At 35.8% G+C, this 16,855-nt stretch overlaps 1 protein-coding gene across 2 annotated transcripts in view; it reads right to left on the reverse strand.

Moving 5' to 3' along the window:
• Positions 1 to 16,855, reverse strand: part of LOC149078166 (cAMP-dependent protein kinase regulatory subunit-like) — a 31,432-nt gene that overhangs the window by 9,422 nt on the left and 5,155 nt on the right. The window contains exons 2-7 of one of the 2 annotated variants that reach the window (XM_089241757.1): positions 11,682 to 11,863; positions 7,869 to 8,045; positions 4,793 to 4,884; positions 3,289 to 3,397; positions 1,289 to 1,387; positions 145 to 204 (exon numbers count right to left, since the gene is read on the reverse strand). In XM_089241757.1, the coding sequence (XP_089097883.1) occupies positions 145 to 204; positions 1,289 to 1,387; positions 3,289 to 3,397; positions 4,793 to 4,884; positions 7,869 to 8,045; positions 11,682 to 11,684 (540 nt within the window). In that variant the 5' untranslated portion in view covers positions 11,685 to 11,863. Of the gene's footprint in view, positions 1 to 144; positions 205 to 1,288; positions 1,388 to 3,288; positions 3,398 to 4,792; positions 4,885 to 7,868; positions 8,046 to 11,475; positions 11,864 to 16,855 lie in introns of those variants that run through there. The other variant, XM_089241756.1, reaches the window with a different exon arrangement.

Below are 16,855 nucleotides of genomic sequence, written 5' to 3' on the forward strand. Positions count from 1 at the left end.
AGTCAACAAAAGTAAAAAGTTTTGTACACATTTATATTCTCACAATAACATCTTAACCGAAATCGAAACTTACTTTGAACAAATTAAAGACTAAATTAAGCATTTAAATGGGAGAAACATGTAGGGGTAAAGAAATGTATTTACCATAAGAATTCGCCTGTATGTGTCCCTGTCAATAGCCCATAATTTTATGTAAGTTTTGGCCTGAAAATGAAAAAAAAAATGTATATCAGATATAGCGGCTTTTAATTTTTACAATTTAGAAATACTGATATATACTGAAATATTACAATACCTTCATGATTAAAAACAAAATTTGTTACATCCAAAGTTTTCGCCTTTTTTTTCCAAATAAGGTTATGATTATATGATTTAAAAAAAAAAATGAAAAAGTAGTGATTAGTTCAATATTTCTGAATGTTAAATGTTATCACATCTCCTGAAATCTTGAATTTTAAACGCTATCAAATCTCCTCAAAAATCTTGAATGTTAAATGTTATCAAATCTTGAATGTTAAATGTTATCAAATCTTGAATGTTAAATGTTATCAAATCTTGAATGTTAAATGTTATCAAATCTTGAATGTTAAATGTTATCAAATCTTGAATGTTAAATGTTATCAAATCTTGAATGTTAACTGTTATCAAATCTCTTTAAACCTTGAATGTTTAATGTTATCAAATCTCCTTAAATCTTGAATGTTAAATGTTCCAGATGATAAAGCATTAGAAATGTTTTGAATTTCCACATCTCTTTTTTTACACCACCTTCCTCTTCCTTCCAAAAAAGTGATTAATTCAATTTTTCATGAATGAAAGTAATTTTTAAAAATAACTTGGCAGCCCCAATGTGCTGTTATGCTAATGTGTGTAATTATGAATATAAAACTTGCAAAATTTGCTTACTAACAAAGAGTCTAAAGAAAACATTTTGAACAAATATTTCATCAAATGGAGGGCTCAAAAACCAATCAGTGTGAATCAATTTTCTTAAAATGATTTTCGTATTGCAAGTGCCTCTTTATTGTTAAAACTTTCCGTTGCAGAAAATTCAAGTCAATCGATTCCTTTTTTGATGGAAACTCACTGAAAATGGCCTATGGCTTTCATGCATTTTTTTTTCAATGTGTAACTAATATCAAGCACTTTTTCCTGTTGTTTTTGAGATAATCTGAAAAACTATCAGGATATCATGGTAATTGACTTGAGATAAAAATCTCTGCAATACATAGTGAATGAAAAGTTATAGAAATATAGTTATCACATAAAATCATAAATCAAAACAAACCTTAACAGTAGCTGCTCTTGGAGTACCATATATCAAAGCTAATTCACCAAAGCTGCCAGTATCACCAATTGTTGTAACCAGCTGTCCATTGACAAAAACCTAATTTGAATATTCAAGATCATAAATTAGAAAAAAAAATCTTGAAAAATTTTACTAACTCGAAGTATGTTAATACATCTTATTATATCACCCAAGTAGAAACTATCATGCTTAGCAAGAGATATGTCATAGAGGGATCTATAGAGACATTATGGACCTACTTATCATATGTGTGTGCATGGGAGAAGGTACATACAGACGTATGTGCCAACTTTTGAAATCCGGAGTTTCTCCCGGGGGGGGGGGGGGGGGGGGGGGCTCCCGGCACTCATAGACTCGAACAAAAATTCAAAACTTTTTTTTTCATCAATTAAGAAAAAGTTACACCCCCCCCCCCCCCAAGGCGGGTTCTGCATTGCCCCTGAGCAGAATATAATTCCATGTCAGTCTTTCCATGCGGAATAGAGAAATCACTTCTACATCCTGTTCATAAAATATGTGTTTCTTTTTGTGGATGCTATCAGTGATTCTATCTTGGGTATATGAACTCTTAAAAGCTTTATATAGCTTACGGTTTTATATTTTCTTTCTGAAGACATGTAATTGGAAGAAACAATTTAAAAAAATTCAAATTACAAAGCTGCCAACGAAAAAACATGTTTACCGCACGGCTGTTGATGGAATACAATAACGATTATACAGGAATTTCGGCAACCAAGGTCATGCCCCCTGATAAATGATTGCCAATAAACGCTACAAAAACGAAGTCGCATCTTTGCCAGTTGCTTAAATGCAGTCACAGAGACTATTTTTAAGACTGCTCGATGGAAATGACCACGGCTGGGTGTTTTTTCTAACCAAGTTTTAGTCTGGGTGTCTGGGTGGGGCAAGTCTGGGTGTAATCATTGATGCCACTACGTGATAGCTTGAGTAAAATCTAATTTTCTGCCAAAATCCGGAGAAATTTTAACAAATCCGGAGAGCGGGAGGAAGGATGAAAAATCCAGTCTCCCGCCTAAATCGGGAGAGTTGGCAGGTCTGTACATATAATATTATCCTTCCATTAAAAGGATAATTTTCCTCTTTTCTGTTTCAACTTGCATTTATTCATTCATATCATTCTTTTTTAAATTAAATAATATGATCCTCATGTACTCCCAAGAGATCCACAAGCTCTGTCCAAAGAATTTGCTAGTAAACATCCATGTCCAGAATGGGATTCGAATCCAGACCTGCACAGCCGAAGACTAGCATGCTAACCCCTCAAGCTACTGTGGTGGTTGAGTGATCACAGTGACGGACTCGCTCTGTGATGTGATGTCCCGGGTTTGAACCCCACTGGTGGCACAGTGGTAGTCAGCTGAAGTTGGTTTTCTGTGGTTCCCAACTTCGAGGCACAAATGCCAGTGGATCTCCCCATTAAAATGTCTCCCAGAACAACAGGCCTACAACGGTACAAATATTCAATCATTACACTTCAATCATAGATGGCAGCAACGAAAATTCAAAAACACTGCACTGCATGCGCACTCAGACTGTTAGGTACCTATACACACACACTTTTGGCACAATTGAATCGGTAGTAATTTGCCCATGGCGATAGACCAGATTTATGCTCAGTTTAAATGAATGAATGCTAACCACTTGACTCTCAGACAGCATTAACATTTTCTCTAAATGATTTCTTTTCTGCAAACTTTTCAGAAAAAGTTTAAAAATTTCCAGTTAGCTAACAATTTCTGGTACCAAAAAAAAATTCAATGGATTCTAATTATTCTAAATTTGATTTGCAATTTCAATTATATTTTTCCTCTTAGCTTCTCATGTCCTTCCCTCCTTCAGATGTTTTTACTCTATTTACTGTGATTAATAAATTTTATATAACAATGTTTAGCAAAAAAACATGCACATTTTCTAATTTTCACTATAAAAATGAAAATTAAAAAATTATCTCATCTTACCTCTACTTCGCCCTGGTCAATTACATAGAAATTATCACCCTCATCTCCTTGATTGATAATTACTTCACCGGGAGAATGAACAACCGGAAACATGGCATCAAAGATATCACTGTATATCAAAAGAAATGGGAGAAAATGTATCTCAGCTCATGTAAAATACAAATATTCAAGGAAAAAGAAAGATAAAACATTAAATTTCACACCATTTATGAAATTCAAAAAACAGAAAAAAATATTTTTACTGAAAACAATTAAGGAATGTGCTTTTACATACTCATACTATTATTAACAATTAGGGGTCCATAGTACTGCTTCCAACTGATGACTAATAGGGCCCCCATGTTACATACTTATACGTTATTGGTCAGAACAATCTGGAAGCAGTGATTGTTAAGACTGATTCTAACCCTTCAAGCGACATAGCTGAAATTGATAAATCCCTCATAAAAATGTCATTTTTTTTTTAAAAAAGTAGGTTTTCTTCCGATTTTCAAAAAGTGCAAAGTAAGGGGTACAGGAGAAAAGTGTTCTCCATTGAGAAATAAACTTGAAAAAATATCTCAGTTTGTCAATGCTTAAATAAGAGGGCTTTAAGGAGGAGAGATCTCATCAATGCCGCTTAAAGGGTTAAATTCAACAACTTTCTTTCAAACCGAGTACAACTCAGGTCTGTCACCATCGATGGACGATTTACTACCTAGTGAGTTGTACCAGAAGTGTAACTGTGTGTGTACCCAGCAGTGAGTATGTATGTAGTTTTGTGTTTGATTTTTCAGTGTCGCCATCTATATTTCAGTAGTGAATTGAGTGATGTGTTATGATTGAATTACATTTGTATGTCTGTTGCTCTCTGTGGTGAGACTTTTTAAGTTGGGAACCACAGAAAACCAACTTCAGCTGACCACTACTGTGGTGACGGTGGGGTTCAAACCCGGGACCTCATGACATGACTCCGTCACTATGACCACTCAACCACCACAGTGGGCATATGTTGCTTAGACTTGAAGGTAGGTGGTAGTATAAAACCAAGCGCTATAACTAAGGGTCTGTTTGTGCAACTGCATAAACCAAAGGTCTTCAATATATGGCCTGCAGGAAACTTGTGACCTGTACAGCACTTTCATAACGCGTGTAGTGTAGGTGAGTGGCTCACAGGACTTGGTAAAATGTCTAATGTGGTCCGTGCTGTGTCAACAGTTGTAGGCTCATGGTATATAGACTAAGTACAGTGCAATAATTTGAAATATATTGAAATATACAATATAAACAGACATATGTTGCAATAATTTGAAATATACTCAAAGAGACTTCAAAAAATGCATTAAATCCAGGAAATGGTTAAATAAGGAATTCTACTGTAATTAAACTTGTAATAATTTAAATTTACATTCTAACCACACATTTTACAATTCATTCATATTTTTCAAAAGTCTTAATTTCAAATGTGAATAATACTGCTTCTGCAGCTGAAATTTAGAGGAAAAATATTTTAAATTTAACTCACCTTCGCTCAGTGTCATCCAAGTGTGAAAATAAAACATTTTTCTCTATAGCTTTTGACAAAGCAGTCATAGTTTTGTAATCTTTGGGAACAACCTGTCATTAAAAAGAAGTTTTCCTCAATTGTAAATATGACAATTATTCTATCACAACAATCAAAATATAGTTTGATCCAACAAGAAAAATGCCTCTGTACCACATTGAAAAAGACAAAATAGTTTTCCTTCATGATTTTGGACTCTCTTAAACAGTCACCTGGCCAATCAATTTTTCTGTGAGTTACCTGCAGTGGCACTTCTTATGAAGATGTGGGTGTTTTTTTCCCATTTTTGAAAGTTTGAAGTTGATAAAATAAATTTTTTGATTGAAATTTTTTATGAATACATCAAAACTGAAATTATCATGTTTATAACAACTTTTTTTTATGTGAGAACCATTCTTTTTGCTTTGCCTCCTTAAATTTTAAAATGTGAAACTTTGGATCTTTGTCCCCCCCCCCCCTCCATTTCTGTCTATTTTTTCATAGTCGAAAGCAGTGAAATCTTAATCAGGGCTCCTGAGAGAGACTTTGGTAGGTCCATGAGCTTTTATGAGAAAAAAATTAACTCATTGCCTCTAATTGAAAATAAGGACTAATCGGGCTGTTGCGTCGTGTTCTGTTATTTCTTTCAAACATTTCGCTGGCAGCTGCGGCTGGCATCTTTAGAGGTGAGTCTAGTACTACCAAGTGCTGGTGACAATCTGTAGCAAGTGAAGCCGGAGAAGTTGATAAGAAGGCATCTCATCAGCACTCGGTGGTGCCAGACTCGCCTCTGAAGATGCCCACCACAGCTGCAGGGGAAGCATAAAAAAAATAGCAGACCATGCCCTAACAGCCCCATAAGTCTTTATTCTCAATTAACTCCTTGTTTGTACATTTCTATATGCAGAATATTATTTTGTAAAGGAGTTTGTGGCCTTCATTTTATGGGCATAGGGGACGTGATCTCCAAGGTACAAATTTGCTGTGGAACACAAAACATTAAGAACCCTTAGTCAAACCTCTTCTGCTGAGAGAGAAAAATAAAAGAAAGTCAAAGAAATTGCTTAAAAATTAAAAATTTTAACTGATATAAAAAAATGAAGGGAGTTTGGGAAGCTCCTAGCCTTCATAGAAAAACTCTTATGGGGACAATTTGAGACAGCAATGGGAGGGGGGGGGGGCAATCCCAGACGTTGGGAATCACACAGTGCTATTGCGTCATAGGCACCACCAGTGCGTTTGGTCATGACGTACTATTGTCATAGCCAGATGACTGGTTAGCAACACATTTTAGGTCGGCACTCTTCAACCATTTCATATTTGCAGACCGATGATTTTGTGGACTAGTAGAAATGAGAGATGCCTGAGTGACATGGTGGTAAGATGCTCGTCTACCTCCTTGAAAGTTACTGTCATGGTCCCAGGTTCAAACCCGAGGAATGATATAGATCAGATATTTTCTCTAACGAGCTTGAGGGGACCACCGATAGATGGCACCTTCCTTTCCAATCCATCTCATTAATAGCAGTAAATCTCAATATAGTGATATGGCCAGAGTTGGTGTTTGGTGAAGTAGTAGTAGAAATGAGAGAAATAATTTGCTGATAAGCAAAAGATAAATAAATAGGAGGAATAACTTTCGAGGACAATAATTTGTAGACTGAGAAAAGATAAACAAATAGAAGGAATAATTCAGACCGACACAAATAAATGAATAGGAAAAATAATTTGTAGACCTGCTGAGGGCAAAAACAAAGACCGACATGAAATTTAATATTTTCGATCTGAAATTATGCAGCGGCTACATAGATTGGGTGAAATGGTTTGTGGACTGATGGAAAATTCCCATGGACTGAAACTAGTCCATGAACCTGGTTAAAGAACATTAGTTTAGGCAAGGCCTGACAAATCTAAAAAAAATCTAGGCACCAGAAAAATGTTTTAGGAGCAAAAACATTTATATATATTTCTTCAGATCACAGCGATCCTCTTTCACGTCTGTAGATATCGCCGCAGCCGCCCCCCCCCCCCCTTTATGCCAGAAACATAAATATGCAGATTTCAAGGGAATAATGTTTGAATGTTTATTCTACCCTATTAGATATATATATATATATGGATGTCATTTTCCTAAAATGTAATTGTAACATGTTTTTCAATATGGGATACACATTCCCATTTCTACCAAAACTTAGATAGCAAAATAAGTTTCTCAAACCAACTGGTAAACCCAGAAAGTGAAAATTTGCATATTCACGTCTATGAAATAAGGGGACGATATGCTAATATAAATTCCAAAATTCTTTTGCTGTCGACAGACTATGATTCAGTAATCAGATATAAAATTTTAGATGAAAATACCAATTTTTTAGTCGCCATGGCGACCTGGCACTCTGGATTTCTCAATTTCTCAAGCCCTAAATTCAGATAATTTTAATACCCTTCATAGAGGGTGGTAAATGACCAAATCATTCCATCACAGCACCTAAATTCAGAGTGGCAGCAGTGCCAGTAACGTATATTAGCCTGGACTTTTCTCCTAAAATTGACATCAATTTGGAAACAGATTAGTGTCAAATTCCAAGTTAGCACTATATTTCATTCATTTGTCACCATATTATTCACAAGACATCTTCCAAAAATGAACTTTCAGCATGTATGAATTAATTGCATTAAAAATCATTTCTAAACACGAAAGAATTCAAACCCACCATCTTTTAAAGCATGAAAAGTAAATGAAAATAGTACCCTTTTCCATTACAACCAATAGCACTTGGTATCTTTTTTTGTCTTGTCTCTTGTGAGTTTTCTTTGAATTTATGCCTCCTGTTATGTTAGACATTTTCTTCCGCGTAATGCTCATTAATTTCTTTGTTTTTATTTTTGAAACAAGGCGTGTGGAAGGAAACAAGCTTAAATGCGCCAATTTGGTGTCGAAAATACGTGGTATGGTTACAATGGAGGAAGACCAAGAAAATCAAAATGGTTACTCAAACAAGAATTATTACCATAATAATACGTCAAATGTTCATAGTCAATGAAAAAAAATTGTTTTTACTTTTTTGACATATGTCTTAACATCTTCTTCCGAGTATGTCTCTGCACTGACAGCGCCTCTCCTAACACGCTGAGCGGCACCAATGTCTGGAGCATGACAGATATCATCCTCTTTCTCCTCACAGGGACTAGATGCACCAAGTGACTTCTGCTGGTGCTTAGCTGATGTAGCCGCCTCCTGCAATTACCAAAATTAAAAGTATTCAGAACTGAAATGGTCTTGGATTAACAAGACAAATCCTTAATATCAAAATGAATGTCTAATCACATGTAAATGAAAAAACAGAACTCTGGATAAGTAAAAACTAATCTCAATATTTGATATAAAGCTGTAAGATATCTATCGCAATACTTTTGTGGATATTTTATGAAATAAAAGGAAACAGGCTATACACATGATTAATGCAGGACTTGACCAGAGGTGAATTTATGATTGTGCTGCCTATGAGCTATACGTTACTGTTTTGGTCATTCATATGCTTGTGCATGCTGTAGGTCACTCTTTTGATCACCCACTGACCTGTCCCCCTGCTCTCAAAGTCATTCTTCTCATCATTAACATGCTTGCAAACTCTCCAGGTCACTTGTTTGGTCAATCTCACGCTCACACTCTCTGTCAATCTTCATTCACATGTTCAATCACACTCTCTTTTGGTCACTCACTGACTTGGTCCCTTACTCTTTCTTCCTAGGCCAGCGATTCTCAACCTTTTCTGACTTGCAAAGCCCTTTATAGTGAAAAAATTCTATGGCGGAGCCCCGTGGGTCAATTTTTCAATTATTCATCAAAGTTACTGATTTATTTTTACTATTTAAAAATATTTATAATAATTTTTTTAAATTTTACTGTTTTTTTTATATTTTTCTCAAGTGGCCGTGGAGCCCCTGGAGAGTGCACAAGGAGCCCCAAGGGCTCTGTGAAGTACCGGTTGAGAACCACTCCTCTAAGCCATTCCCATGCTCATTATGCTTTTAGTCATGGTTTTGATCATTCACATGCTCTAGGTTACTCTTATACTGATTCAGACACACAGGCTCTAGGTCACTCTTTTGGTCATTCATTGACTTGGTCCAGTGCTTTCTAGGCCTACACTCTAGGTAACTTGGTTCCTCTTTTGGTCATTCACATGAATGTGCACGCTCTAGGTAACTCAGCCACCCTTTCAATTATTCACAGAGACCTGGTCCCTTGCTCTAGATAACTCTTTTTGGTAATTCACATGGTTGCTAACTCTCCAGGTCACTCACCGACCTAGTCTTTCTTTCTCTGTGCAGAGGCGGATACAAATTTCGCCGCTTTTCTCTTTCTACTAATTTTCTGGACCACTCATCACTCAAATTTGCTGCCATTTGTAAATGATCACATGATTGCTCTCTTTAATATAAATGTTCTTCAAATTACTTCACAATAAATTCATAATAAACTCACACCGAAATCATAAAAAAAAGGTAAACAATCCAAAAACTACTGTAAAGCTCATGGGGTTGATGAAGAATAAATCAATCTTTAAAACAACATCAATGCCAGATACCAATTAAAAAATAATTAATATAATTTAATAATTAAACAGTAAATAAGTACATAAATATAATTAAATGTAAAAATATTTATTTTCCAAGTAGATAAACAACTAGGGCTAACTAATCAGGTTTCTTTCTGTTAAAATTTGAGTGTGTGTGTGTGTAAGGTGGGGGCGCTTACCCTTTCTAATTTCTGGAAACATTCCCTTAGAAAAGAAATAGGATTATCTGGCTTCCTAACACATAACTATACTATACAATCTTTTAATAATTTCTGTATGTTGTGGCGATGCACGTAAGCTTCACACTCGCTTAAGCTCTGCTTGTCATGTTTGCTACGACATATTCTTTAAAAATTTTGCCTTTTCTCGTTATTTACCACAGGAATAGTTATAAGATGATACACTTTTTTGGGCTACACAAATCTTGACGCCTCCTTCCAATTTGAGTCTAATTTTTTCTCGAATTGGTTGGCTGCCCTGGTTGTCTCAAGTAATTATTTTGGTCACTCACATGCTTGCACACTCTTCTGGTCACTTATATACTTGCATACTCTTTTCGTCATTTTCCTGCTCGTACTCTTTCTAGGTCACTCTTTCGGTCATTTTCCTGCTCACACTCTTTCTAGGTCACTCTTTCGGTCATTTTCCTGCTCACACTCTTTCTGTCATTAATATGCTCACACATACTTTAGTTCCCTCTTGTGGTCTCTCGCTGACCTGGTCCTTTGCTCTCTAGGACACTCATTTGGTCACTCACTTACCTGGTTACTTGCTCTCCTGGTCACTTTTGATTATTAACATGCTTACACATGCTCTAGGTTATTCTTTTGGAGACTCACTGGCTTGGCTGGTTGATCTCTAGGCTGAAGCATATTTTAGTGTGTTGAGGCCCCAGATGCAAAAGAAAGCATTGGGCCCTTAAATTCGAAGAAAGTATAATGTTTGGATTTTTTGGGGCCCTTCAGAAGTCTGGGTGCCTGGTGTGCCCGCCATTAAATCCATCTGTTTCTAGGCCACTATTATGCTCACACATACTATATTTCACTCTTTTGGTCATTCACGGGCTTGCAAATGCTTTAGGTTACAGTTTTTGTCATTAACTGCTTATACCCGCTCTGGGAGGGCACTCTTGATTGCTCACTGACCTAGTCCCCTGCTCTCTGGGCAGGGCCGCAACTGGGGGGAAGCCGGCAGGTCTCGTGCCAAGGTGCTGGACCAGAGGGGGCACAAAATTTTATTATCCAATTTTACCTGCAGCATTACAAGGGGGGCGCAAAAATATGCAGTTGCCCTGGGTGACCAATCATCTAATTGCGGCCCTGTTTCTGTACAGAGGCTATATTCTAATTTCGCAGTCTTCCCCATTCTATTAACTTGCAGCCCTGGGATGTAGTTCCCCCCCCCCAAAGTAAAGTAAATACATCACTGTTAATACTCACGTGTATTTAAAAAAAATATATATATATATACTTATCAAATACACTAAAACCCCCTCTTAACGGACACCCCCCGCTTTTACGGTCGAACAATAATTCCCCCTGAATAGTACCCTTGATATAATTAAAGTAGCCAAACCCCTCTGATTAACGGTCATTCTTCTTTTACGAACAATTTTATTTTTTTTTGTCCCGCCGATGTCCGCAAAAGAGAGGTTTAACTGTATACAGAAAATAATTGACGTCACACAAATATGCTTTAAAAATCCAAGAAAACCTGTCAAAAATGATTGCACTTGGATACTAATTTCTTCCATAATAACCTAAATTGCATCGCAACATTTATAAATTTAATAAATCCATAATACGCTCGCACCCCGAAATCATAATTAAAAAAAAACGTAAACAACTCAAAAAGACCGTAAAGGTCAAGGGGTTGGCAAAACGAACGACAAATAAATCAATCTTCAAAACATCGATGCCAGATAACAATTAAACAAATTAATTATTATCTTCTCTAATAATTAAACAATAAGTTCTACAACAAATATTCTAATGTAATATTTATTTTCAGATTAACACAACTAGGGTTAACCAATCTTTTTTTCTTTTTTGAAAATTCGGGTGTGTAAGTGTTGGGGGCGCTTACCCTTTCTAATTTCTGGAAATATTCCCTTAGAAAAGAAATAGGATTATCTGGCCTCCTAACACATAACTGTACGATACAATCTTTTAATAATTTCTGTATGTTGTGCCGATGCACGTAAGCTTCACACTCGCGTAAGCTCTGCTCTTCATCTGTTTGCTGCGACGCCATCTTTAAAAATAGATTTTTTGCCTTTGCTTGTTACTTACCATTGGAGCAAGCAGTTAAAAGGCCCCACACAACAACCTCGTGCTTGTCGGAAGGGGGGAAAAAAAACCACCAAATTCTCGTCTGCTTCTTTTTCTTATTTTTCAGGTGCTGCTGCTGCTGCTTTTCTTTGTTCTTCTAGTAAGTCCAAAAGTCCAGTTTTGTTAGGAAGTTCTTTCACTTACTATAGAAGAAGAAAAATTTGGAAATTATTTCGAATTAACGAACATTCTTTTTTTTTTCAGGGGTTTTAAATTATTTATTTTTTTTCAACACCGACAACACCAGCGATACCACCTCGACGAGACACCGAAAATTAAATGAGAACTTCGCCGGGTGTGGTGGCTATTTTTGTACATAACCTCCGTGATATTTCTAGTGGAATTTCTTTCTTTTTTTTTTCTTTTTTCTTTTTCTTTCTTTTTATTCCACATCATATCTTGGACTCAATCCAACCAAGGGAGATACAACATTTTTTGGCGCACTTATTGGTGTTTCTGACCACAATTTTTTTTTTTTTTCGGAACACGGGGAGGGGAAAAACAAAAATCATCACTAAAATTTTTTTTTTTTTAATCTTTGAATAGTTACCTTATCGTTGTGCAGAGATAAAAAAAAAATATATATATATATATATATTGGTCCAATCAGAAAAGTTCTCGGCTCAAGTGCTGTCCGAAAAGGAATTCGAAACCCAAAGCACGAGCGAGCGAGAACCGGTTGCGCTTGGACAAGACGAAAAAATGCCGATTGTGGAGTGGGAAGTGGAAACATGAACAAAAAATGTAAAATCTGGTATTAAGGAAGAGAAAAAAAGAATTGTAATGCCTTCTTAGCACGGAAATCTTATGTTTTTATAGAAAGGAATTGCCAAAATATATATATTGCCAAAAAAAAAAAATATATATATATATACAACTCATAAATTAATCTTTTCCCTTCTTCATCTTCGGTTTCTAGGAATTACGCGCCTCAAAAACAATGGGAGGGAATTCACGGAATCCAAAGTACTCAATTACTGATATTCCTGCTACGAGTGCTGAAAAACGCTTAAGTGATCTTTAAATGCGCCGCGGATCGCTTCGATTGCTCTGGGACTTCGCAGTGGTGATCTGTCTGATATGCTGCGGGTGAATTAAATGATGCTGGGAATGCACCGCGGGTCACGTAGGTGATCTGGGCAAAGTTGCGTTAATAGTTCAAATGTCTTTGGATCTGGGAAGGCACCTCGGATCACTCAAGTAATCGCCGATTCCGTTTGAATTATGCAGGGCTATCGGCTGCAATGACCATTCCCTGACTGGTAGAGTAGAAAAAAGAAAAAAAAAGCGTTGTAAAAAAATAAAAATAATGTAGTGTACACGCAAGTAATCTGGAAATGCCCCGCGAGTCACTCGAATGATCTCGAACTGTGTCATGTGATACTTTAGTAATCTTATAATATGCAGTGCATCTTATAATATGCACTTGATCCGTTGCTGTGCCACGGGTCTCTGTGAAAAGTAATCTGTAAATGCACCGCGGATCACGTAAATGATCTGAAAATGCACCGAGGAGTCACTCAAGTGATCTGGAGTTTTGCCGCAGGTCACTCAAGTGATCTGGAACTGTGCCGTGGGTCACTTGAGTGGAATTGTGCCATGAGTCACTTGAGTAACATCAAAATATGTGGCAAGCTACTTGAGTGCTCTGTTGCTGTGCCACGGGTCACTCAAGTAATTTGGAAATGCACCGCGAGTCACTCAAGTGATCTGAGAATATGTCGCGGGCCACTCAAGTGTCGGATGTGCAACTGCACCTCAGGTCATCTTTGATAGTTATACCTTATCCAAGGTATCTAGAATATATACCTTATCGTTGCGTAGAGATAAGTATTTTGGTCCAATCAGAAAAGTCCTCGGCTCAAGTGCAACTCAGAGAGGAATTCGAAACCCAAAGCAAGAGCGAGCGAGAACCGGTTGCGCCCGTTGACAAGAGAAAAATGTCGATTGGGAGTGGGAAGTGGAAACGTAAAAATATATATAAATAAAATCTTATACATATTACGTATTAGGAAGGGGGAAAAAATTATAAAAACTACGGAAAAATGTTCTGGAGAAGGGAATCGCGCAAAAAAAAAAGAAACAAACTACACTCTCATAAATTAATCTTTTCTTCTTCAGTTTCTGGGAATTACGGTCCTTCCCAAAACAATGGGAGGGAATTCGAGGAATCTGAAGTACATACTCAATTATTGATATTCCCGTGCGACTGCTGAAAAGCTGCAGACAGGGCTGGAGTTGAGCATTTCGCTGCCCTCTACAATATACACGCTCAGTCCATGGCCCGCGGGGCCCGACGTGACCCTCGGAGTCATCTGTTTTGGCCCAGAAACCCAACCTGACTTTGTAAAAATGAACTAAGAGGCGCATTTTCGTGACAATCAAGTGGTCCGCGGTGCAGTTCCACATCACTTAAGCGGCTCGCGGCACGTTTCCAGACCAATCAAGTAGTGACCCGCTGTATATTTATAGGTCACCACGGCACAACTCTTAGAGCACTTGAGAGACTCGCGGCACATTTACAGATGACTGAAGTGACGAGCGGTACAGTTCCAGATCACTCAATCTGCCAGAGGCACATTAACAGATCACTTAAGTGACCAGCGGTATATTTATTGGTCACCGCGGCACAGCTCTTACAGCACTTGAGAGGCTTGCGGCACATTTCCGGGTCAATTAAGTGACCCGCGATATATATATATATATATACAGGTCATCGCGGCACATACAGATCATTGAAGTGATGTGTTCCTTAAGCGGCCCGCGGCACATTTACATATCACTTAATTGACGAATGATACAGTTCCTCAAGCGGCCCGTGGCACATATACAGATCGCGTAACCCACGTTACATTTGCATATCACTGAAATAACAATATTGCATATAATTGACGAATGATACAGTTCCTCAAGCGGCCCGTGGCACATATACAGATCGCGTAACCCACGTTACATTTGCATATCACTGAAATAACAATGCGGCGCTGTTCCAGATCACTTAATTAAGTGGCCCGCGACACATTTTCAAATAATTGAAGTGGCCCTTTTTTAAAGGCTAAACACCCTTGCTCTACAATATCTACAGTTGAATCCCACCTAAGCGAATCAGTTAAATCCGATATTTTATTTGTTAAATCGGGAAAAAATCGTTCCCGAAAATCGGGATGATCGTTCGATTATTGTGGATGAGATAATCTTCAACTAAAAGAATTCGTTGAATCGTAGAATTTGTGAAGTCGGCATTTGTTATATCGGGGTTCGACTGTGTAAACGTGCTCATTCTCCCCCCCCCCCCTCTTCTCCAGGGGCGGCTCAAAAAAAAATTCTCGCTCTTGTAAGACATTTTTTTTTTGCCGCCCCTCTCGTGTACATTCTGCACTCGCAAATTAACCCGGAAACTCGTAGATTTGTATGCATGAAAATTACTGCTTATCTGCAAATTATTTCAGCCAATGTACTTATACTTTAAATTTTGCAGGCAAAATATTTTTTTTTTTCCAAATTTTTCTGCAATCATTTTTCCTCCTAGTCCCTGATTTGGCACACCCTTCCATAGCGGCACCCTGTGCGGCCGCATAGGTCACACAGGGAGCGTTAGTTAATTAATACTGTATTATGAAAGAAAGCTTCAGAATTAAATTTAAAAAAAAAATTGGAAATGAAAGTTTTAGAACATTTTTGAAAAACTTTATATTTTTATGAAATGAAATTATTTAAAAAAAAATTGCAATGAATGTGAAAAAAAATTATTTTTATGAATCAATGAAAGAAATCATTTCTGAGAATTAATGACGAGAATAAATTCAGAAATTTATAAAAAAAAATAATTTCAGAAATTTAGGAAAAAATAATTTTGGAATTGTTGCAAGTTTTAAAACTTTTTCTGAATAATCGTAAATTTTTCTGAAATGAAAAAAATTATTTAAATAATTCAGATCCAATGAAAAAACGTAAAAATATTCTGAGGATCAATAACAGTAATTTTTTCTGAGAATCGATAACAGAAAAAAATCCACAAAATTATGAAAGAAATAATTTCAGAATTATTGAAATTGCTAACCCTTTTTTTCTGAATGAAAACAATTAATTTAAAAAAATGATAATTCTGTGAATCAATTAAAGAAATCATTTCTGAGAAGCAAAAAAAAATAATTTTCCAAAATTATGAAAGAAAAAGATTTCAAAAAATTATGAATGAAAAAATTTCAGAAAATTATGAACGAAAAAATAATTTCAGAAAATTATGAACGAAAAAATAATTTCAGAAATTTATGGTGGGGTGGGGAAAATTCACAAAATTATGGAAGAAAAAGAATTCACAAAATTATGGAAGAAAAAGAATTCACAAAATTATGGAAGAAAAAGAATTCACAAAATTATGGAAGAAAAAGAATTCACAAAATTATGAAAAAAAGAATTTGACAAAATTATGAAAGGAATAATTTTATATTTATTTAAAATTTTAAACCTTTTTTCGAAAAAAAATCGTAAATTTTTCTGAAATGAAAGCAATTAATTAAAAAAAAGATAATTGATCAATGAAAGAATTAATTTCTTATGAAAAATAATTTCCAAAAATTATGAACGAAAAATATTTCAGAGAATTATGAAAGAAAAAAATTCAGAAAATTGTGAAAAAAAAACATTCAGAAAATTGTGAAAAAAAAAAATTCAGAAAATTGTGAAAAAAAAATTCAGAAAATTGTGAAAAAATTTTTTTAGAAAATTATGGAGAAGGGGAGAGAGTTCAGAAAAATTGGGAAAAAATTCTCAAAATTAAGAGAAAAAATTCACAAAATTAGGGAAAAAATTCATAAATTATGAAAGAAAAAATTCACAAAATTAGGGAAAAAATTCACAAAATTAGGGAAAAAATTCATAAATTATGAAAGAAAAAATTTCAGTAAATTATGGGGGGGGGGGGAAGAGTTCAGAAAATTAGGGAAAAAATTCTCAAAATTATGGAAGAAAAAAATTTTTCAAAATTATGAAAGAAATAATATCACAAAGTATGAAAGGAATAATTTCATATTTATTTAAAATTTTAAACCTTTTTTCTGAAATGAAAGCAATTAATTAAAAAAAAGATAATTCGGAATCAATGAAAGAAGTCATTTCTGAGAAGCAATGAAAAA

This window comes from Pholcus phalangioides, unplaced genomic scaffold (assembly GCF_987345545.1).
Source record: "Pholcus phalangioides strain wild (caught in Gottingen) unplaced genomic scaffold, Ppha-v1.0 ptg000014l_1, whole genome shotgun sequence".
NCBI classification, from domain to species: Eukaryota; Metazoa; Arthropoda; class Arachnida; order Araneae; family Pholcidae; genus Pholcus; species Pholcus phalangioides.